This window comes from Misgurnus anguillicaudatus, chromosome 22 (genome assembly GCF_027580225.2).
Source record: "Misgurnus anguillicaudatus chromosome 22, ASM2758022v2, whole genome shotgun sequence".
In the NCBI taxonomy this organism is placed as follows: domain Eukaryota; kingdom Metazoa; phylum Chordata; class Actinopteri; order Cypriniformes; family Cobitidae; genus Misgurnus; species Misgurnus anguillicaudatus.
The window spans coordinates 2,392,557-2,417,999 of record NC_073358.2 but is presented as its reverse complement, the minus strand read 5'-3'; the positions used below and the strand labels follow the sequence as shown (position 1 = coordinate 2,417,999).

Below are 25,443 nucleotides of genomic sequence, written 5' to 3'. Positions count from 1 at the left end.
CTTGTTAGATTCCTTGAGGCATGCCGAGTCAAACGATACCAAACCGTTTTTGGTCGGCCATTTTGGTTGTCGGCCATTTTGAATTTTCTCATTAAGTTCAGTATTTCACAAACCGAATGGCGTATCGCTACGAAATTTGGCATGGTTCATCGGTGACATGTTCTGAGCGCACCTATAAATCTTTAGGACGGCGCCACCTAGTGGTCAGTATATGTAAATAAATTGTTTAAAATCTTTATATCATTTGATTAAATTGCCACTATGACATAAGACTTCACTCTATTGATTCCTTGGCTCATGCTGAGTCCGACGGTATCAAAAATGTCTGAGTCAAACCTACTTCCTGTCTGCCATTTTGAATTATATTGAACACCTACTTTTTCGAACTCCTCCTAGAGCGCTCGTGTGATTGGCTTGATTTTTGGTATGCATCATCTAGAGACACTCTAGACAAAAAGTTATCAAAAGATTTTCGGTAGACCTATCCGTTGTCGTATAACGCATCAAAGAATGCGAGGGCGAGCACGCCAAAATGTGTTTGAGCCCGTATCTTCGCAAAACTTTTGCGTATTAATATGAGACTTGGTATATGTCATAACAGTGATGTCCCGAGGGTGCATGCACCATTTCGTCACACTGCCCCCTACTGGTCACGAGATATAAAAAATGTCTATTTTTGCTTATAACTACTGCAAATTTGAATGTAAAATTATGAGACTGGTCTTGTTAGATTTCGTGAGGCATGCCGAGTCAAACGATACCAAATGGTTTTTGGTCGGCCATTTTGTGTGTCGGCCATTTTGAATTTTTCTTTAAGTTCAAGTATTTCAGAAACGCAACTGTGTATTGTTATGAAACTTGGTATGGTTCATCAGCAACATGTTCCGGGAGGACTTGTAAACTTTTCGGCGCCCCCTAGTGGTCAAGAGATTTGAAGCTATATCTCTGCATCTCTTTATCGTATTTACACCAAATTTGGTGGGTGTCATCACAATCAAGACCTGAGTCACAATTTATTGTTTGGTCAGTGCCCCCTAGTGGTCAAGCCATTTAAGGCTATATCTCTGTATCGTTTTATTGTATTTACACTAAATTTGGTATGTGTCATCACAGTCATTCCCTGAGGCACCATCTATTGTTTTGGCACAGCGCCCCCTAGTGGTCTCAAGATATGAAAAAATTGCTATTTTTTCATAAAACTAATGCAAACTTAGATCTTAAATCATGACAGTCATCATGTATGAATCATTTTTTGCCATGTTTGGCTTGACCCCGGTATCGCTGCTTGCAGCTATATTTATTATTATTATTATTATTATTATTGTTATTCTTGTTCCTCGTTCTTCCACCCAAAAGTCAATGGCAGCCCATAGAACCGTACATAGGAAAGTTATGAAATTTGGCACACATGTAGAGGACAGTCTCAGAAGTTACTATAGCAACATTGGTGTGTCTGACTCAAACCCTCTAGCGCCACCAACAGTCCAAAAATCCACTTATGTTCATGCTCACAACTTGTGACCCATGAGTCCTAGAAAATAAATTCTTGTTTCCTCTGAATCCTTGGCTCATGATGATTCAGTTGCACATGTTGATGTCATTTGTGTCATGCACATCTTTCCGCCATTTTGAATTTTCCGTAAAACCTACTTTTTCGAACTCCTCCTAGACCGTCCGTCCGATTTGCATGTCCTTTGGTATGTAGCATCTAGAGACACCCCAGACAAAAAGTTATCAAAAGCTTTTTGATAGACCATTGCGTTCTCGTATAAATTCACAACATATATGGCGGCGAGCACGCCAAAACGGACGTGTGGCCGTATCTTCGCAAAACTTTATTGTATCGACACGAAACTTGGTATATGTCATTACAGTCATGACCTGAGGGTGCCTGCAACGTTTCGTCACAGCGCCACCTAGTGGTCACGAGATTCGAAAAATGCTTATTTTCGCTTATAACTACTTCAAACTTGAGTCTAAAATCATGAAGGTGGTCTTGTAAGATTCCTTGAGGCATGCCGAGTCAAACGATACCAAACGGTTTTCGGTCGGCCATTTTGGGTGTCGGCCATTTTGAATTTTCTCATTAAGTTCAGTATTTCACAAACAGAATGGCGTATCGCTACGAAATTTGGCATGGTTCATCAGTGACATGTTCTGAGCGCACCTATAAATCTTTAAGACAGCGCCACCTAGTGTTCAGGATATGTAAATAAATTGTTTAAAATCTTTATATCATTTGATTAAATTGCCACACTGACATAAGACTTCACTCTATTGATTCCTTGGCTCATGCTGAGTCTGACTGTACCAAATATGTCTGAGTCAAACCTACTTCCTGTCGGCCATTTTGAATTATATTGAACACCTACTTCTCGAACTCCTCCTAGAGCGCTCGTGTGATTGGCTTGATTTTTGGTATGCATCGTCTAGAGACACTCTAGACAAAAAGTTATCAAAAGCTTTTCGGTAGACCTATCCGTTGTCGTATAACGCATCAAAGAATGCGAGGGCGAGCACGCCAAAATGTGTTTGAGCCTGTATCTTCGCAAAACTTTTGCGTATTAATATGAGACTTGGTATATGTCATACCAGTGATGACCTGAGGGTGCATGCACCATTTCGTCACACTGCCCCCTACTGGTCACGAGATATAAAAAATGTCTACTTTTGCTTATAACTATTGCAAACTTGAATGTAAAATTATGAGACTGGTCTTGTTAGATTTCTTGAGGCATGCCGAGTCAAACGATACCAAATGGTTTTTGGTCGGCCATTTTGTGTGTCGGCCATTTTGAATTTTTTCTTTAAGTTCAAGTATTTCAGAAACGCAATTGCGTATTGTTATGAAACTTGGTATGGTTCATCAGCAACATGTTCTGGGAGGACTTGTAAACTTTTCGGTGCCCCCTAGTGGTCAAGAGATTTGAAGCTATATCTCTGCATCTCTTTATCGTATTTACACAAAATTTGGTGGGTGTCATCACAATCAAGACCTGAATCACAATTTATTTTTTGGTCAGTGTCCCCTAGTGGTCAAGTCATTTAAGGCTATATCTCTGCATCTCTTTATTGTATTTACACCAAATTTGGTGGGTGTCATCACAATCAAGACCTGAGTCACAATTCATTGTTTGGTTAGTGCCCCCTAGTGGTCAAGTCATTTAAGGCTATATCTCTGTATTGCTTTATCGTATTTACACTCAATTTGGTATGTGTCATCACAGTCATGACCTGAGGCACCATCTATTGTTTCGGCACCGCGCCACCTAGTGGTCTCAAGATACAAAAAATTTCTATTTTTTTCCTAAAACTAATGCAAACTTAGATCTTTAATCATGACAGTCATCACGTATGAATCATTTTTTGCCATGTTTGGCTTGACCCCGGTATCGCTGCTTGCAGCTATATTTAGGGGTCAAGCCCCGAAGGGGCGTAGAACCCTATTGTTATTGTTAGTTTTCTTATTATTATTATTATTATATATTATTCTTCTTCTTGTTCTTCCGCCATTAAAGTCAATGGCAGCCCATAGAACCGTACATAGGAAAGTTATGAAATTTGGCACACATGTAGAGGACGGTCTTAGAAGTTACTATAGCAACATTGGTGTGTCTGACTCAAACCCTCTAGCGCCACCAACAGTCCAAAAATCCACTTATGTTCATGCTCATAACTTCTGACCCGTGAGTCCTAGAAACTAAATTCCTGTTTCTTCTGAATCCTTGGCTCATGATGATTCAATTGCATACGTTGATGTCATTTGTGTCATGCAAATCTTTCCGCCATTTTGATTTTTCCGTAAAACCTACTTTTTCGAACTCCTCCTAGACCGTCCGTCAGATTTGCATGTCCTTTGGTATATAGCATCTAGAGACACCCCAGACAAAAAGTTATCAAAAGCTTTTTGATAGACCAATGCGTTCTCGTATAAATTGACAACATATATGGCGGCGAGCACGCCAAAACGGACGTGAGGCCATATCTTCGCAAAACTTTATTGTATCGACACGAAACTTGGTATATGTCATTACAGTCATGACCTGAGGGTGCCTGCAACGTTTTGTCACAGCGCCACCTAGTGGTCACGAGATTCGAAAAATGCATATTTTCGCTTATAACTACTTCAAACTTGAGTCTAAAATCATGAAGGTGGTCTTGTTAGATTCCTTGAGGCATGCCGAGTCGAACGATACCTAACGGTTTTCGGTCGGCCATTTTGGGTGTCGGCCATTTTGAATTTTCTCATTAAGTTCAGTATTTCACAAACCGAATGGCGTATGGTTACGAAATTTGGCATGGTTCATGGGTGACATGTTCTGAGCGCACCTATAAATCTTTAGGACAGCGCCACCTAGTGGTCAGGATATGTAAATAAATTGTTTAAAATCTTTATATCATTTGATTAAATTGCCACACTGACATAAGACTTCACTTTATTGATTCCTTGGCTCATGCCAAGTCCGACTGTACCAAATATGTCTGAGTCAAACGTACTTCCTGTCGGCCATTTTGAATTATATTGAACACCTACTTTTTCGAACTCCTCCTAGAGCGCTCGTGTGATTGGCTTGATTTTTGGTATGCATCATCTAGAGACACTCTAGACAAAAAGTTATCAAAAGCTTTTCGGTAGACCTATTCGTTGTCGTAGAACGCATCAAAGAATGTGAGGGCGAGCACGCCAAAATGTGTTTGAGCCTGTATCTTCGCAAAACTTTTGCGTATTAATATGAGACTTGGTATATGTCATAACAGTGATGACCTGAGGGTGCATGCACCATTTCGTCACACTGCCCCCTACTGGTCACGAGATATAAAATATGTCTATTTTTGCTTATAACTACTGCAAACCTGAATGTAAAATTATGAGACTAGTTTTGTTAGATTTCGTGAGGCATGCCGAGTCAAACGATACCAAATGGTTTTGGTCAGCCATTTTGTGTGTCGGACATTTTGAATTTTTTCTTTAAATTCAAGTATTTCAGAAACGCAATTGCGTATTGTTATGAAACTTGGTATGGTTCATCAGCAACATGTTCTGAGAGGACTTGTAAACTTTTCGGCGCCCCCTAGTGGTCAAGAGATTTGAAGCTATATCTCTTCATCTCTTTATCGTATTTACACCAAATTTGGTGGGTGTCATCACAATCAAGACCTGAGTCACAATTTATTGTTTGGTCAGTGCCCCCTAGTGGTCAAGTCATTTAAGGCTATATTTCCGTATCGCTTTATTGTATTTACACTAAATTTGGTATGTGTCATCACAGTCATGACCTGAGGTACCATCTATTGTTTCGGCACAGCGCCACCTAGTGGTCTCAAGATACGAAAAAATTGCTATTTTTTTCCTACAACTAATGCAAACTTAGATCTTAAATCATGACAGTCATCACGTATGAATCATTTTTTGCCATGTTTGGCTTGACCCCGGTATCGCTGCTTGCAGCTATATTTATTATTATGTTTCCTCTTCCGCCATTGAAGTCAATGGCAGCCCATAGAACCGTACGTAGGAAAGTTATGAAATTTGGCACACATGTAGAGGACAGTCTCAGAAGTTACTATAGCAAATTTGGTGTGTCTGACTCAAACCCTCTAGCGCCACCAACAGTCCAAAAATCCACTTATGTTCATGCTCACAACTTCTGACCCGTGAGTCCTAGAAAATAAATTCTTGTTTCCTCTGAATCCTTGGCTCATGATGATTCAATTGCACATGTTGATGTCATTTGTGTCATGCACATCTTTCCGCCATTTTGAATTTTCCGTAAAACCTACTTTTTCGAACTCCTCCTAGACCGTCCGTCCGATTTGCATGTCCTTTGGTATGTAGCATCTAGAGACACCCCAGACAAAAAGTTATCAAAAGCTTTTTGATAGACCAATGCGTTCTCGTATAAATTGACAACATATATGGCGGCGAGCACGCCAAAACGGACGTGAAGCCGTATCTTCGCAAAACTTTATTGTATCGACACGAAACTTGGTATATGTCATTACAGTCATGACCTGAGGGTGCCTGCAACGTTTCGTCACAGCGCCACCTAGTGGTCACGAGATTCGAAAAATGCATATTCTCGCATATAACTACTTCAAACTTGAGCCTAAAATCACGAAGGTGGTCTTGTTAGATTCCTTGAGGCATGCCGAGTCAAACGATACCAAACGGTTTTCGGTCGGCCATTTTGGGTGTCGGCCATTTTGAATTTTCTCATTAAGTTCAGTTTTTCACAAACAGAATGGCGTATCGCTACGAAATTTGGCATGGTTCATCAGTGACATGTTCTGAGCGCACTTATAAATCTTTAGGACAGCGCCACCTAGTGGTCAGGATATGTAAATAAATTGTTTAAAATGTTTATATCATTTGATTAAATTGCCACTATGACATAAGACTTCACTCTATTGATTCCTTGGCTCATGCTGAGTCCGACTGTACCAAATATGTCTGAGTCAAACCTACTTCCTGTCGGCCATTTTGAATTATATTGAACACCTACTTTTTCGAACTCCTCCTAGAGCGCTCGTGTGATTGGCTTGATTTTTGGTATGCATCATCTAGAGACACTCTAGACAAAAAGTTATCAAAAGCTTTTCGGTAGACCTATTTGTTGTCGTATAACGCATCAAAGAATGCGAGGGCGAGCACGCCAAAATGTGTTTGAGCCTGTATCTTCGCAAAACTTTTGTGTATTGATATGAGACTTGGTATATGTCATAACAGTGATGACCTGAGGGTGCATGCACCATTTCGTCACACTGCCCCCTACTGGTCACGAGATATAAAAAATGTCTATTTTTGCTTATAACTACTGCAAACTTGAATGTAAAATTATGAGAGTGGTCTTGTTAGATTTCGTGAGGCATGCCGAGTCAAACGATACCAAATGGTTTTTGGTCGGCCATTTTGTGTGTCGGCCATTTTGAATTTTTCTTTAAGTTCAAGTATTTCAGAAACGCAATTGCGTATTGTTATGAAACTTGGTATGGTTCATCAGCAACATGTTCTGGGAGGACTTGTAAACTTTCCGGTGCCCCCTAGTGGTCAAGAGATTTGAAGCTATATCTCTGCATCTCTTTATCGTATTTACACCAAATTTAGTGGGTGTCATCACAATCAAGACTTGAGTCACAATTTATTTTTTGGTCAGTGCCCCCTAGTGGTCAAGTTATTTAAGGCTATATCTCTGCATCTCTTTATTGTATTTACACCAAATTTGGTGGGTGTCATCACAATCAAGACCTGAGTCACAATTAATTTTTTGGTCAGTGCCCCCTAGTGGTCAAGTTATTTAAGGCTATATCTCTGCATCTCTTTATTGTATTTACACCAAATTTGGTGGGTGTCATCACAATCAAGACCTGAGTCACAATTTATTTTTTGGTCAGTGCCCCCTAGTGGTCAAGTCATTTAAGGCTATATCTCCGTATCGCCTTATTGTATTTACACTAAATTTGGTATGTGTCATCACAGTTATGACCTGAGGCACCATCTGTTCTTTTGGCACAGTGCCACCTAGTGGTCTCAAGATAGGAAAAAAATGCTTTTTTTTCATAAAACTAATGCAAACTTAGATGTTAAATCATGGCAGTCATCACGTATGAATCATTTTTTGCCATGTTCGGCTTGACCCCGGTATCGCTGCTTGCAGCTATATTTAAACTTTGTTCTTGTCAGTACTATATAAAACGGTTTTTTATAAGTGTCAGAGAGATGTTTTTGCATGCTGCTTATAAATTACGTTATACCAGTGGCGATATCTCATAACATGTTTTAATAGTCACGTCACGATAAAGTAAATGATCAATGTCCACATTTAAAAGCTGCGGTGCTTACCTGCAGTTCCACGGTGTTTTCGCGTTCTGATAAGAGATATAGCTCCAGAAAAAACGAGTGTTTATATTCCTCTTTCCAAGTGTTAATCGTCCACACGATGTGACAAGACATTAATCCCATTAACTTTAACGTAACATCCAAGAGTGCTGATCTTTGACGGAATAATAACTTCCGATTGGGGATTCACTGACTGATTTACGAGCTAGTGAACTAATGAGACACACGGAGAGTGATTCAAAACAGCGCGGTTGTGTGTGCCCAAGTACACCTGGCTGCAGCCTGCAGTTTTTCCATTCAGAGATGAGCCTGTTTAGGACCTCCATTCACTAGGTGGTGGAATGATACGAAAGGTGAAGAGGTTACTGTGCCGTTATCAGTAGAATATTGCACGCCTCTTAGCCAATCAGATTTCTGAACCAGAAAGAACTGTTGTATAATTGCTAATATACCATGAATCTGATAATGAAGTTGAACTGAACGGAAAATGCTTAAATAAATCATGATGGTTTCAAAAAAAGACCGACATTTCTAATGCAAAATAATAAATATAATCACTTATGTTATCTTTTGCTTTTGGTTGTCTGAACAATTTTATTGACAACCACCCACTTTACAACAAACCTCTCGACTGTGTACATCACCAAACTGAAGTGACACTTCAAAGTTACTTGTAGTTTAAATTAATTTAGCTTCCAAACAGACCTTTCAAATCAGAAGTTAAAGCCAGAAGATCAAAAAGCATTTGTGTGTCTCGTCGATCACAGACAGCCTTGCAAGCAGCGCACAGTAATAAGACAAAACCCCTCACTATGAGCGACCTACATACCTCACATCAAACAAACATCTGCCATCCGTACTGTTGCAAAACAAACACTGACTTTAGTAATTAATTCAACATGAAATGACCTTGGACAGAAAGCATACTTCTAATCTGATGCGTGCAATTTGGATTTGTGTGTGTAATTGAGCAGAGCTCAACAAAGTCCTATTTGAAATGTGAAAGTCGTCTTGGTGTAAAACGGGGAATCATTTAACACTTGCATACTGATGAACGAACGCCGTCTCCTGCTTACATTCATAAACATACACCCATCAAAATGCAAACAATGAGTTAAAGGGTTCTCTGTGCCCGTGCGTTGAAGGTGTAACCAATCTATTCACTTGTGTGCTTGGGTACGGCCACCTTTGAGAGAACGGGAATCTGGCGTACAATGCAGGGTGAAATGAGCAAAATTCATATCCGTGTCACGTTCATACAGTAAAAAATGAAATGTACGGCATCCGCTGACATTTATACACCAACACACATATTTACAAATGACTGAAAAATTACATGAAGGAAATTCTAGAAAGAAAAGTGTGGTGGTACCATGGAAAGGAGAAATCATGGTATTTTGACATATCAAAGTAATGCTTTATTTTACAGTGCTTTTGTTAAACATGTTACATGTACAGTGATGGAAATAAGTATTTGAACACTTTGCTATTTTGCAAGTTCTCCCACTTAGAAATCATGGAGGGGTCTGAAATTGTCATCGTAGGTGCATGTTCACATAATCTAAAAAAAAATCCAGAAAGGAGTTTGATCTCTCTCCAAAGATTCTCTATTGGGTTTAGGTCTGGAGACTGGCTAGAACCTTGATATGCTTCTTACAAAGCCACTCCTTGGTTATCCTGGCTGTGTGCTTCGGGTCATTGTCATGTTGGAAGACCCAGCCTCGACCCATCTTCAATGCTCTAACTGAGGGAAGGAGGTTGTTACCCAAAATATCACAATACATGGCCCCTGTCATCCTATCCTTAATACAGTGCAGTCGCCCTGTCCCATGTGCAGGAAAAACTCCTCTGGATCCAAATTGGCAAATTAAGACGGGCCTGGACATGTGCTGGTTTAAGCAGGGGAACCTTCCATGCCATGCATGATTTCAAACCATGTATTACCAACAGTAACCTTGGAAACGGTGGTCCCAGCTCTTTTCAGGTCATTGACCAGCTCCTCTCGTGTAGTTCCGGGCTGATTTCTCACCTTTCTTAGGATCATTGAGACCTCACGAGGTGAGATCTGGCATGGAGCCCCAGTCCGAGGGAGATTGACAGTCATGTTTAGCTTCTTCCATTTTCAAATGATTGCTGCTTAGCAATTTCCCCTTAGCCCTTTCCAGCCTTGTGGAGGTGTACAATTTTGTCTCTAGTGCCTTTGGACAGCTCTTTGGTCTTGGCCATGTTAGTAGTTGGATTATTACTGATTGTATGGGGTGGACAGGTGTCTTTATGCAGCTAACGACCTTAAACAGGATAGTAGGATAAAAGAGGTGGACATTTCAAAGGTCTTTGAGGGTCAGAATTCTAGCTGATAGACAGGTGTTCAAATACTTATTTGCAGTTGTATCATACAAATAAATAGTTAAAAAAATCATACATTGTCTATCACAGTGGACATGCACCTACGATGACAATTTCAGACCCCTCCGTGATTTCGAAGTGGGAGAACTTGCAAAATAGCAGGGTGTTCAAACACCCACCTTCCTCACTGTAAATACTATATTAAAATGAGTAAACTCTATTAAAAAAAGAATAATTCTTGCTTTTTAACCAAAATTTGAGTGAAAAATAACATAAAATGTGAGTACTTTGAGTAATTTAAAATGAACACATTATTGAGTAAATTCAACTTAATTTTATCATGTGTAATTCTCTTAAATGTTTTAGAAGAAAATTAACTTAATAATTTTGTGTTGAAACTATGTAAATCATTTTGGTAGACATAACTAACTAGGCAGTGGACTCTGCATGCTTTATATGGACTGCACTGGGTGTAAAATTTGAAATTAAACACTATTTTATGTGTTTTTAACTAAAAAGAAAGACTTGTTATTGTTTAATGTTCATTTATCTTTCAGATTTAGAGTAGATTCTGTTTCTTCTTTGAGTTTTGTAGTTACCATTGTTCAGAAAACTGGTGCTTGTGTTTAGACTGTAGGTGACACAATGAAATTGTGTGTTAATTCAAATAATGTGGTTTATAACAAAAATATATAAAAAGAGGTCATTTGCATGAATAAATCAGTAAGATTCCATTCAAGAAGTAAGCCTTTGAAAGTACTTAAAAATACTATGTATAATATTTCTACAAACATTTTTTAAAGTAAATATCACAAATTTTTACAGTGTAATTTTACCTAACTTAGTTAAGTAGATGTACCTAATTTATGTGTGATATTTTCTTGAAAAATATTTGTGCAAAACTTGTAAAATAAAAATTAAGTATATTCTACTTATTTTTATGTCCTTTAATGTATAATTTCACTTATAAACAAAACAAAAAATAAACTGTAACCCACTACTTAATTTTTACCCCATACTATGAAAATTACATGGAAATCCAATGCACTACAAATAATAGCAAGGAATAACCCTGGTTAAAGTCTGAAATATCCCTACCACGATACACAAAACATGAAATGATTTTGATAACGGGACACGTCCAAGTAATCATGGTATTGCAAATAGCATAGTGCACGTCAAAAAAGTCAGTAAAATCACAGTGATATGTCTTGTTAGAGCCTTGAAGGTAAAGGACGTCATGTCTCGTGTTTCATCATTACGAGTGAGCTGAGAGGGATGATTTGAAGTTTATATGCAATTATGAAAGAACAAGTCAGATATCAAGCAGCTTTTCTGTCTTTCAACGCGGCCTGTGCACAATGTAGAAATCAATATCTACCACCTCAACTTCTCATTATCCAGAACCGAGCAAATTGATGAGAGCTGCACACGACTTTTACAACTTCTTACTCTGGAAAATAAGCCGCAGGAACCGTTCCCTTCAAATTTGACATATTAGTGATAATCAATTTAATAAAAAGAATTGGATTAAAATATGATGTTGAGTTAAAATGATGAGAAGAGTAAAGTTTGTAAAACTCTCACAGATGGGTGTCCATGACAAATACAGTACATTAGCTGGATAAAAACTAACCAAGACCCACTGACGTTCACAGTATTATCAGGGTTCCCACACCTTAGTTAACCTCAAATTCAAGGACCTTTCAAGGACTTTCCAGGTCTAATACCCTCAAATTCAAGAACTAAATGTGGGGAGACATTTCAAGTAAGAGCAAGGTTACATTGTGTTACCTTTTAAGATACATTGTTACAGCAGTTCCCTTTTGAGGGAACTTGCGCTGCGTCACTGCGGTGACACTTTAGGGACGCCTCCAGGGGTAAGTGCGTCTGAATGTGTATATCAAATTCAACCAATGGTGAGGCTTAACGACAAAGACAGGGTGACGCGTGAACCAGGAAGTATATCTCTATCTGAAATATTGCCAAAGGCGGCGTTACAGGGACGCATGAAGTATGGCAAGGGAGATGCAGCGTCTCGTTCCCTTCTCAGGGAACAACAGTTACATATGTAACGTAACCCGAGACGTTTTCATGTGTCAAACACAACTATGCAAAAAAAACATTTTGGTATGAATCAACATTCGCATACACAGAAGATATAAGCATTTAAAGCGAACAGTTTAGCACGTGTGCTTAAAAAGTCTAGAATTTTAATGAAATTATCCTACACTACACAGGGAATAATATGGATTTTCCACAGAAAAATTCTTGCATAAAAAAGATTCAAGCACTTTTAATGACCTGTATCTATGTATGTAGATTTTCAAAAACTTCCCAGAGCCTGGAATCCCCCCTCCCAGATTCACAAACTTTCATGGATTTCAAGGACCAAACAAGCCAAACAGTGGTGTCTCATAACTGCTCTTCCAAGTGGCGTGAATTCAAAATGTGTGTTTGTTGCGTCATGTGAACCATGTGCATCATGTGTTTAGTCAAAATACGTGCCTGCTGCACACGCGTCAAAACCGTTTATGATAAAAGAGATGCTCATGTTCACAAAATACTCGCAAGACACTAACTTAACAGTAAACTCTGATTACACATGTGATTAAAAGAGTATCTAGCAAACGCGGGCGTCTCTTTTATCATAAACCCCTTTGAACCTCTGCAACAGGCTCGTATATTGACATCACACATGAGGCACATAAGTTTTCATGACGCACCAAACACATAGTTTGACATGATAAGCCACACACATGATGGGTTACATACATAATGTGACGAGCTTCGGATCGTACGCCCTCGAAAAAGAAGTCACCGGCCGCCACTGAAACCAAATGTCAAATTCCCTGACTTTTACTGACAAAAATGCTTAATTTTCATAACACTGTGAGTTTATAAAAACATTTGCTTAAATGCTTATATTGAAATAACCAATGCCAATAAACAGCTGTTTAGATTGTCTCACTTGAAATCAGTGGAGACTTGGACCCGGAAACATCACAACCATAACAAGCGTTCAGCATTTTGATGAATGCAACCTAAAATTTAAAGCAACAAACAAAATCCCTGATATTCCATGACTTTAAAAAAATATAAAATTCACTGACTTTCAATGTCTGGAATAGACTAGTGGTCGACCGATATATTGCAGAGGCCGATATTTGGACATTTTTTATTATTGGCCCATAAATCTTTCCGTTTGGCCGATAGATTCTCCGGTTGGGTCACGTTAGTGCATTAGCATTGTGTTCCAAGATAAATACACTTGAGCCCACGCAGCGACCCACAGACCGGTTGGCGCACAACACCAAAGCACCGCAAGAGCAACCCAAGAGCAATCTGCTGCATATGATTTTAAATCACGATCATGCCGTCAAACGCACAGCATTAATTAACTTGTCAAATCTATGAATCCGCAAAACGGGGAACTTAATCTATGTTTAACTTTTTAATAGATTTTAATAAAGAATCCATGAAGTTGTATCTTCAATACCTGACAAAATGGGAATATAATAATAGATAATGAATATGATAAAACTTATAAACTTGATCATTTTGCCATCTTGTTTTGTTTTTATTGCTTAGGAAAGTACTCATTAGAGAAGTAACACTAATGACGGTAACACCAATGACAATTTACAGGAAAAAAACTACAATTTTAACAAAATGGCTGCCATTAGCCATGTGCTATTTCATCAGAGATGTAACAATCACATACTTATTCAGTATAATGTATTTTTATGTAAAGATCTTAACACTCCCAGCTATAAAAAAAAGAGTAACACTAATGACATCCAAAAAAATCTTATCTAAAAATTCTTAGATATATCATGAAATTTTAGACAAATAAGGTAAAACATCTCAAAAACCTTTTGCCTTCCTCCACTGCACTTCTTTCACTGACCTCTTAAACCATGAAAAACTTCAAAGAGCTGACGCATTGTTTCAAAATAAAAGTGCTTTGGGTAAGGTAACCCCAATGACATAAATTTGGTGGACAAATATTTATTTGATATTACTCATATTAATAGTGTATACTTTTACCATTTCAGTGTTGTAGTAAATTCATACAGGGTTAAAGGTAAATGTAAATTAGATTTGTTTTATAAAAAACATGGATTTAAATAATAAGTACACAGTTCAACTTCCATGTATGATCAAAGGGACAGGGCAATTTTCAGGACCAGACATTTAAAAATAGGTTTAAAAAAGGATATCATAAATATATATCATTATGGGATTATTGGGTCAAATTAAATGATAAAGGAGTCTGCAAAAGCAAGGGACAAGCATTTCCACCTTTTTTGTAGAATGACCCAATTGTTTCCCAGTTACTATAACGATATATTTTAAATATCAGCATTATATGGCTTTCTTCATATCGGCATCTGCCATCAAAAAACCCATATTGGTCGACCTCTAGAATAGACCTTTTAAAATTCCATGATATTCCAGAAATTCCATGGCCCGTGGGAACCCTGTATATTTTTCCTTCTATAGAAGTCAATAGGTGCCGTCAACTGTGTTGTTACCAGCAGAATTTTCATTTTTGGGTGAACTATCACTTTAATGACCTTATTACAGGACTCATTACGACAATACAGACAAGTCTGCCCAGAACATTTTATCAGATGTAGTAATACAGGTATATTAGTCACGACTGTTCCCATAGCTCATTTGGAGATCAAAGACATCACAATGCAAAGTGGTTTGATCCTCGGGGAGCACATACTGATAAATGTATATCTTAAGTTGCTTTGGGAAAAAAAATCTGCCAAATATCCAGAAATGTCAATTGCAGATGAATAGAGAAGACTTCCAGCCAAGTGACAATAATGTCTTGTATAATTGACTATTTAGGAGATGAATGTGGTGGTGAGGCTGTGCTGTTTGGCATTACCTGAGATATGATTCTAGCATACGGTCCAGTCGTTTATAGAAGGGTCGTGACGTGAAATATCCGCTCCAGTAGTGGTCATCACGGTCTGCGTAAGTGAAAAAGTCTCCACTTATCACGGGCAGGGCCAGCTGACCAACATTACTGCCAAGTGGATCCATGCCAGTGTTTTTACGCAGCGCATCAAAATAATCCGAAATTGTACCAAATTGGGCCTGCAAAAAAAAAAAAAAGTTATGTGCATACTTCAATGTCCTAAAACATACCCAGAAACTAATTTTAAGGAACTTTTTGGTGGAGCACAAGCTATAATATAGACAGGCTTATGGTTAAGGCTTATAAGATTACTGGCCAAGGTTTCATTCAAATTATTTTATGTAAAATGTAGAAGCAATAGAAACCTTCATTTTCCTTAAGCTATGTGACTTAAATTTGTCATTTCTTGATATTCCAAGGTTTGCAAAGATTGTGGGAAATCTGTATAGAAAATGTAGTCCTTCAGTTTGCTTAACTGACAAGGCACGCAGAAACAAATTATTTTTGGCATCACAACCTCAAACCTGGTGCAACTTGTCTTGATGTGTCAAATTTAAATTAAAAGTCTAAGATTTACATCAAAGAAATGCATAAATTAAAATTTCTAATTTGTTTTCAGGAGACATTTTTAGGACAGAAGTTAATGATTTAAGTGAAGTGTTTCTTTAAATCAAGCATTTAAGCAAGCTTTGACCCTATTTGCATGTGACAGACCTTGACATGGAGCTCAGGGTGAGAATTCATGTAGTCAAAGAGCTTTTGGTAGTTCTCAAATTGTTGATCCCATTCCAGAGCTTCAGTGTAACGGAAGTCATCTCCGAGAGGAATCAGGAGCACTTTGGTCCGATAGAGTTTTGATTTCTTCCTGTATTGGTCCAGCAGCGTCTGAGCTCTAAAAGTGAAAGACGTGATTGGGTTTAAAAACTTTAAAGTAAAACTGATAACAATGTTAAGTAATGTTTCTTACAGGAGGTGCTGGCTTTATGGGTTCATATCCAGCTACATACTGTATGTACTTATTGTCACCTTCAATAATACACTCACCTAAAGGATTATTAGGAACACCATACTAATACTGTGTTTGACCCCCCCTTCCACCTTCAGAACTGCCTTAAATCTATGTGGCATTGATTCAACAAGGTGCTGAAAGCATTTTTTTTTTAGAAATGTTGGACAATATTAATAGGATAGCATCTTGCAGTTGATGGAGATTTGTGGGATGCACATCCAGGGCACAAAGCTCTCGTTCCACAACATCCTAAAGATCCTCTATTTGGTTGAGATCTGTTGACTGTGGGGGCCATTTTAGTACAGAGAACTTATTGTCATGTTCAAGAAACCAATATTAAAATGATTCGAGCTTTGTGACATGGTGCATTATCCTGCTGGCAGTAGCCATCAGAGGATGAGTACATGGTGGTCATAAAGGGATGGACATGGTCAGAAACAATGCTCAGGTAGGCCGTGGTATTTAAATGATGCTCAATTGGCACTGAGGGGCCTAAAGTGTGCCAAGAAAACATCCCCCACACCATTACACCATTGCATATATATATACAGTTGAAAGAAAAAGTGTGTGAACCCTTTGGGCTTACTTGGATTTCTACATAAATTGGTCATAAAATGTGTTCTGATCTTCATCCAAGTCACAACAATACAATAACACAGTCTCCTTAAACTAATACCACACAAACATTATACGTTTTCACGGTTTTATTGAACACAACATGTAAACATTAATAGTGCAGGGTGGAAAAAGTATGTGAAACCCTAGGCTAATGACTTCTCCAAGAGCTAATTGGAGCCAGGAGTCAGCCAACCTGGGGTCCAATCAATGTGATGAGATTGGATGTGTTGATTAAAGCTGCCCTGTCCAATAAAAACCACACACCAGTCTTGAGTTTGCTGTTCTGAAGAAGCATTGTCTGATGTGAACCATGCCTCGCACAAAAGAGCTCTCAGAAGACCTTCGATCAAGAGTTGTTGACTTACATAAAGCTGGAAAGGGCTACAAAAGTATATCTGAAAGCCTTGATGTCCACATGTCCACGGTAAGACAGATTGTCTACAAATGGAGAAAGTTCAGCACTGTTGCTACACTCCCTAAGCGTGGTCGTCCTGTAAAGATGACTGCAAGAGCACAGCGCAGAATGCTCAATGAGGTGAAGAAGAATCCTAGAGTGTCAGCTAAAGACTTACAGAAATCTCTGGCACATGCTAACATTTTTGTTGACAAATCTACAATAAGGAAAACATTAAACAAGAATGGACTTCATGGGAGGACACCACGGAGTAAGCCATTGCTGTCCAAAAAAAAAACATTGCAGCACGTCTGGCACCTGGATGTTCCACAGCACTACTGGCAAAACATTCTGTGGACAGATGAAACCAAATTTGAGTTGTTTGGAAAGAACACACAAGGCTATGTGTGGAGAACAAAAGGCACAGCACACCAACATCAAAACCTCATCCCAACTGTGAAATATGGTGGAGGGGCCATCATGGTTTGGGGCTGCTTTGCTACCTCAGGCCCTGGACGGATTACTGTCATCGATGGAAAAATGAATTCCAATGTTTATCAAGACATTTTGCAGGAAAACTTAAGACCATCTGTCCGCCAACTGAAGCTTAACAGAGGATGGACAATGCAACAGGACAACGTCTCAAAGCATAGAAGTAAATCAACAACAGAATGGCTTCAACAGAAGAAAATACGCCTTCTGGAGTGGCCCAGTCAGAGTCCCGACCTCAACCCGATTGAGATGCCATTCACACCAGACATCCCAAGAATATTGCTGAACTGAAACACATACATACATTTTCCACCCTGCACTATGAATGTTTACATGTTGTGTTCAATAAAAACATGAAAACGTATAATGTTTGTGCGGTATTAGTTTAAGCAGACTGTGTTTCTCTACAGTTTTGACTTGGATGAAGATCAGAACACACCTTATGACCAATTCATGAAGAAATCCAAGCAAGCCCAAAGGGCTCACATACTTTTTCTTTCCATATATGGAAAACTTTTTCCTTAACTGAGGAGCCGTAATAAACATAACAGTTGTAGCAGTCAGTAAAGCTATAACTTTATGTCTACGCATTAGCTTGAAAAACACATATATATAACTTTCTGACTATAAATTTGTACCTCTCCTGTATATTGCTGTCTGTAATGGCTTGAGGTGGAATTCTCCACGGACAGCTGATTCTTCCTCCGGGCAGCCGTTTGAAGTCAAACTGGCAGCAGATCTTCGGGTCAGGGCCGCATGTGTGAGGAACATCGTAGCTGTAGAATGGCATCATGTGACACAAAATGTCTGTAGTAGCATCCTGATCTGTAAAAATAAAGGAATACAAATTTAACATTGCTAGTGTAGTCTACTATATCAGTGGTTCTTAAAGTGTGCTTCCCCCCCCCATCTATTGGTACGTGGAGGGATCACTAAATTTAATGTAATTTCACAAGTTTGTCTGTCTATTCAGTCTTAAAATTAAATGGTAAACAAACTGCCCTCGAAAGGAGCTCGAACACGAGGCTCATGTCAAGCCCCAAGTTTAACGCTGGTTATTATGGTGGTACTTGGAGAGCCAAATATTTTCCGATTGGGGCATAAAAACATTTTAACATATAAAAAACAATTCAAATTTGCATAGTTTACTTTTAAAATACACGTTCATTCTCAATATGCAATTTATTCCGAAATAAAAAATTATATTTTTTCCTTTGTAATAAGCAAAATCTACCAATTTCATTTAAACTGTTTGTTTTAATTGAAATTGGTCATCAATAAACCCTTATTTTTTTTAGCCCCCTCCATCCAACATTCTGGAAGTAACCTCCACTTTTCAGGATCCAACTATTTTCTGATGGAATAAATCAAACCAAATCTCATTTATGTTGAACATGTAAACATAAGTGAAATAATATCAAAATACAAAAAAATAAATGGGTTGCTGATGCTGCTACATGCTGACATCAAGATCAAATAGATGACATGCAGTGTAATCCTAAAGTTTTCGAATTATGTTAAAATAATTTGTCATTTTTAATTCAGTCCAATATTATGTTTTTTACACATAATTCATATTTTCAGTCTTTTAAACAACCTGTGGAGAACCACAAGCCATTAAATATCAAAGGGAAAACCATCCAGTTCAGAGCAGCAAATCTTGAAATTACCCACTAATGTCAAAATCAAATCACATTTTATTTGCCATAAAAATATTCAATTACTCATTCAGCACAGCGTGCGCACCAGAGTGACCTTCATATCAACCAAGCAAATAAATAATGCAGGTTTTTCCTTTAAACAAGAGAGCAGATGTGAAGCACGAAGCAGTCTGGTTGTCTGGTAAATGGTGATATATGGAATTACATGGAGTAGGAAGCTAATTCAGTTTGGCATTGAGTGTACACGCTGTTGCGGCCAAATGAACTGTAATCGTATTTGTTCAGCACCGTCTATGGTCAGAAATCTAAGTTACGAGTCCATTTTGTCAATGTTTTAGAAATAGGTCTGGGGAAAATAGCATTTCCCAAACAGATGCTGTCTTTTGAACAGGCAGACAACAGGGACGTTGGAGGACGTTTCCCTTGACTCCTCTTTGTTTCTTGCTCTTTGAAAAAATTCTCTTGTTTTATCATTAACAAACACTTTTTACTTGAAATGTTTTAGTTGCAAAGTGCAATTGTGATCAAAATGAATGGCACCAAGTTTGTAATGCAATGCCATTCATATGCAGTAGTGGCCAAAAATGATACCCAACTTTAAACAATTGAAACTCAAAGTTGCGTCTATGCTCTTTAAGCAAATATTTTATTAAAGATGCATTTCTATGAATGTTGCATTGGTGTGTTTGGATTATAAACCATAGTCCCCAGCTATTGTTAATTAATTGTGACTTTAGCAAGGGATTTTAGAGAGATCTGTCGTTCCCCATTCAGGTAGATAGTAGTTTAGTCTGCCTGGAGGGATTGCAAATATGGCCGCATAGTTGGGGCGACTTCACGCTTTTGCGCGTGCACGTGTAGGGCATCCCAATACTTTAGGGAGCAAGACAGAGTGCTATTTTCCCTTAGAATCAACACTCAAAATGTAGTCGGGACCAATTTAGGCTTAAAACAAAGTTGGAGATGATATTACCCAGGATACCTTGCGAGGCCAGCGAGACAGGTAGACACTGCACGTGACGAAGGTGAAAGCATTCGCTATGCTACTTTCCATATGGTGGTGTCCCATTTCATAGGGAAAGATTTTAATCCCCACTTCCCTCGTTGAGGAGACTTTACTGTCGAGGGCACTCAAAACCAAGTGGAAGTTTTAAGGGGGTAGAAATGGGACGGGCCCTCTCTCTTACCGTGGGCCGCGTTTGAGGCGTCAAATTCGTGTGTACCGCGTCTAGTTTGCCGCCTGAACATTTTGAGTTTACTTGCTTCATTCACACGTGAAAATTCTAGTTATCGAGACATTCACGTGGGCTTCTGTGACTCCGCTCGCTTTCTGTAGTCACATCACTACTAGAGCAAGCTCCTGATTGGTTTAAGCCGGTGCTTTTTTCCGCCAAAGTTCAAATTTTTCAACTAGCATGTGTCCGCGGCAATGCTCAATTTGCACCATTCGCATGAACTAGACGCGCGAATGAGGCGGAATCACGTCTACCGTTCCGCGCTAAACACCTCATTCGCACTGCGAGACCTCCAGACACGCGTCAACATGTCTTTACATTGACTTAACATTGAAATCACTCGCTTGACGCCTCTACCGCGGCTGGTCTGAACGCAGCATTAGAAAGACATTTATTAATCCACTCGAGTCATTTATGTCACTTTAATGATGAATGGATTCGCTTTCTTGGCGTGTCGCCATGTTCAGCCCTAGACAAGATAACATGACAGCATTTTAATATACATTTTTTTTGTTTGTAATCAGTTAAAGAAATTCATGAGAGAGAATTACAGCGTAATTTATGCAAGAATGTTTTACATATTTGGATGAACTAAGTGTGGCTTAGCTGTACAAATGAAGATTTTCGTTGCAAAACGAGATAACCACCGTTTTTTTAATTGTTCAGAAATCTCGTTTTTTGGTTGTGCATTCCAATTAATTTCAATGCAACTGCAGTTGGTTTGTTTTGATTTAAACCATCATAACTTAAAAAATACAGCTAAGTAGCATCATAAAACAAAATAATAACATGATAACATTATAATAAACATGTTTTGACAAAAATGTTAAAAAATGGATTTATCTCGTTTTGCAACGAAACTCTTCAAATACTGTTTTGGCATCACTGTATCTTAAAATGTGCCAGTCAACACGTTTCTTCAGGAAGTATGTATTTGTTTTTCAAAAGGGTCTCAACTGAAACTCACAACGTGCAGCCACATACAGGATGCTATCGAACAGCATTTATTAAGCTGTATCTAATGAAAATTGAGGGCAGAGCCCAGGGTACAAGATGCAACAGTATGCCATCATTAATCTGGCTCAAATTTACCCGCTTGCTATGTGATAACAGCTTTCTGAGCCCCTGGCCATGTCGAGGAGTTTTACGGTTTTCCTTAGCCAGACTTAACTGCGTAACGCCGGAATCGACCGAATGTTTCCATGAATAAGAAATGCAATCAACTGGTCAATAAATATCGTTGCAGACCCCCAATATCCTTCGCATGATACCACAGAGCTTCAAGCACTTTCTGCTGGGGCTGGTCATTACAGATCCTGTAAAACCTCGGTTTTGTGCGGTTATCTTTCAGGGCGAGAAGCTGAATGACTTCCAGTTGTGAAGATGAATATCTGGAGCATCTGCTAGGCGCACACACATTTGGGTCTGTTAGCAAATGCTTTTGTGCCAGCAGCTACAGACGGTTCATAAAAAACCTGGATTTATCTTTCATTTGCCTTTAAAATGTAGCACCCCACAACCTGCCCAGGGTTTAATCAATGTAATTGCTAAATAAAAGTATAAAAATGGATTCAATCAGTGAGAAGAACAAATGGCGGCAGAGAGCCGCTTGTGTGATTTCTGGCTCCTATATATACAAATATTTATTTTGACCAAATGTGTTATGTTTTATGGCACACCAACAAAGCGGTAAGTAAACACATGTCTAATGTAATGAATGGAAATTGCTAGTCAGGTGTCCTGCACTACAAACTATTTGCCCAAATTGTGACCTTTGATCAGCGACTTGCAAACAAACACATCATACCAGTTTAGAGAGAGAAAAAAAACATTTGCTCGATGGCCGGCTCACCCCAGTTCTGTCTCCAGAAGAACTCTAGCGTCTTCTCCAAGGAAAAGTGTTTCTTTATGGAATAGTGGATTCTTTGGATCAGCATGTTAGACAGACCGGCTTGTTTGAGCAGGTATGCTTGGGTAGGACTGTGACCAAATGGATCCACTGCCAAGCCGGTCTTGGGTTTCACTCCTATACAGAAAAGATCAATTAAAGAATGAGATGTTAAGGGATATTTAAATATTTATTACCTCATAATTTATTGACATTTTTTGGCAGTCACTAGCTAAACTGTCTTTGGGAGACATTTGACTTGCACCAACTGTGCACAAGTTAAAAATGTATCCAGTCGTACAGTAGCATAGATGCTAATAATTTATGCACTATAAACTATGTTTAGTGAGCTGTACGACTAAACTTAGATAAAACCCCAAATATTAACTAAATATTAACAGAAGCCTCAGATTAAAATCAACAGAAAAAATTTATAAATTATCATGCTAATCAAAAACTATAGCACGTTTGAAAGGAAAAGCAACTTCAATTCAACACCTCTGAAAGCTTCACATTGTAAATTTAAAAGGCAAACTACTACTATTCTAATTAAATAACTAACTGAGTGTTATGTTCTAAACAAATGGTTCTACCAAATTTGTTACTAAAACTAACTATCGTATTTTTCGTCTATAAGCCATTTATGAGGCAAGAGACATCATTACCGTCTAAAGCCGCAAGAGTCCGCCATATGCTGCTTCTGTATTTATGTAATTTAATGGATTCAGTGATGTTGAATGACGCTAGTTGGCTTGTTCAGTTAATTTAGTCTATTCAACCTTCCAGGTAAGTTCTGTATGCTATGGTTTATCGTTAAAATAACTGATAATATTACTTTAACGTACAGACATCTATTCAGCCTGCTGTTCTGTCTGCTATTGTTTAGTTGAATAACTTGCCTTTCCAGTCTTCGGCTTGGATTTTGTAAAATAATATCTAAATAAACGCGATGTATAGTACACTTATATATGTTATTTCGTCTTAATGACACATTTTTGAATGATGGGGCCTTATACGCGGGTGCAGCATATAGTCCGGAAAGTACGGTACTATAGGCTTGGCTCACACTACAATATTTTTAAAATCTGGTTGCAGCACAAACATGCGAAGATTTCTTCTCTTAAAATCTTAAACATGATCACATTCCAAGATCTGAAAATCATGGCACATCACAAACTAATTTTTTTTTGCCAGAGGAAGTGTATTACGTGACCTCATGGGAAAGCAGATGTAAAAATTATGAGAGATTATGACACCTTTTTAATGTTACCATTTGCTAGCTAGTCCATTAGCAGTTCTATACTCATCCGATTGTGTTCAAAGGGGACATTTCACAATACTTTTTTAAGATGTAAAATAAATCTGACATCACAAGGAGAGCCACGTTTTCATGAGCTATTTTTTTCACATGCTTGCAGAGAATGGTTTATCAAATCTAAGTTACCGGGAAAGCACTGGGGACCCAATTATAGCACTTAAAAATGGAAAAAAGCCAGATTTTCATGTTTGGTAGAGCATATAGGACAACTTCATATGAGACTACCAGAATACAGACGCAGAGAGGAATATAGGGATCATAAGTAAGTAAAGGATTACTTTACTTTCATAAAAAAAATCTGATAATTTACTCACCCCATGTCATTCAAGATGTTTATGTCTTTCTTTGTTCAGTCGCAAAGAAATTGAGTTTTTTGAAGAAAACATTCCAGGATTTTTCTCCATATAGTGAACTTTATTGGACCTCAACAGATTGCAGTTTAATGCAGCTTCAAATGGCTCTAAACGATCCCAACCCAAGGGATAAGGGTCTTATCTAGCGAAACCATCATCATTTTCATCCAAAAAATATAAAATATGTACTTTTTAATCATGAGAGTCTTGCACTAGCCGTGTGATGCGTCAGCGCGATGTTACGTACTATGTAATCACATGGAAAGGTCATGCATTATATATGTGAAACGCACACTTGTGGACCAGTTTAAACAATAAACTCACACAAAGACATTAATTAGTATCATTCCACAAACAACAACATCTGAACGCTCCTCTTACTCCACACTTGTAAACACTGGAGCTGTAGTTTCACATATGTCGTGGCTTGCGTAATACGTAAGGTCATGCTGGCACATCACATGGCGCAAGACAAGATGTTGTGGTTAAAAAGTACAATTTCACACAAAAGACGATCAATTCCCTAGAGAAGACCATTATGGCTTGGTTGTGATCGTTTAGAGTCTTTGAAGCTGCATTGAAACGGCAAACTGTTGAGGTCCAATAAAGTCCACTATATGGAAAAAAATCCTCCAATGTTTTCCTCAAAAACTTTTTGACTAAACAAAGAAAGAAATAAACATTTTGGATGACATGGGGGTGAGTAAATGATTAGACTTTTTTTATGAAAGTGTACATTCCTTTATCAGAAAACCACAAAATTCTCTCTTAAAGAAACTGAATCACTGAATATCGTCATACGGCATCATCCAATGAAATATTATTTGGAAGACCAAGACTCACTGTACTCTTTGCCTGTCCAATCCATCTATATTTGAGAACAGGCCCACTGATGAGAGATCAGGAGCAGATGGTTGAGAGGATGTGTGGTAATGAAAGCCAGGGCTTTGCTCCATGTATTTAATAAACTAATAATAATAATACACACAAAAACAAATCCTCCCAGAGGTCTTTGAGACAGTTTGTTCAGAATAAATATGTAGAGGAGCTCAAATCAGTAAAAAGCTTTAAAATTTAGTTAATTTTTTCACGACTTGTGCTAAGGCTAATTGAAAATTTAAAATAGGACATACAATAAAATCAAATGGGGACTGCATCCGTGTCAGGTCTACTTTCCGTACTTGTATTGTTGGGAAAATAGCAGCTTTGACATTTTGAAAACTAAATCTGATTTGTGCGCAAGTAAATGAGGTGTCAAAGACTGTGAGAGTAAATAACAACGAGGTGAACCTACAAGATCTTCTCAATAACTCGTCTATCTGGAGTAACAAGAGAAACAAGGAAGCTTGTAGA

General features: G+C 38.3%; 1 protein-coding gene across 1 annotated transcript in view; it reads right to left on the bottom strand.

Moving 5' to 3' along the window:
• Positions 1–25,443, bottom strand: part of man2a1 (mannosidase, alpha, class 2A, member 1) — a 136,033-nt gene that overhangs the window by 91,104 nt on the left and 19,486 nt on the right. Inside the window, exons 6-9 of the mRNA XM_073860809.1 lie at positions 22,384–22,557; positions 18,274–18,460; positions 15,837–16,014; positions 15,090–15,301 (exon numbers count right to left, since the gene is read on the bottom strand). Of these exons, the coding sequence (XP_073716910.1) occupies positions 15,090–15,301; positions 15,837–16,014; positions 18,274–18,460; positions 22,384–22,557 (751 nt within the window). The remainder of the gene's footprint in view (positions 1–15,089; positions 15,302–15,836; positions 16,015–18,273; positions 18,461–22,383; positions 22,558–25,443) is intronic.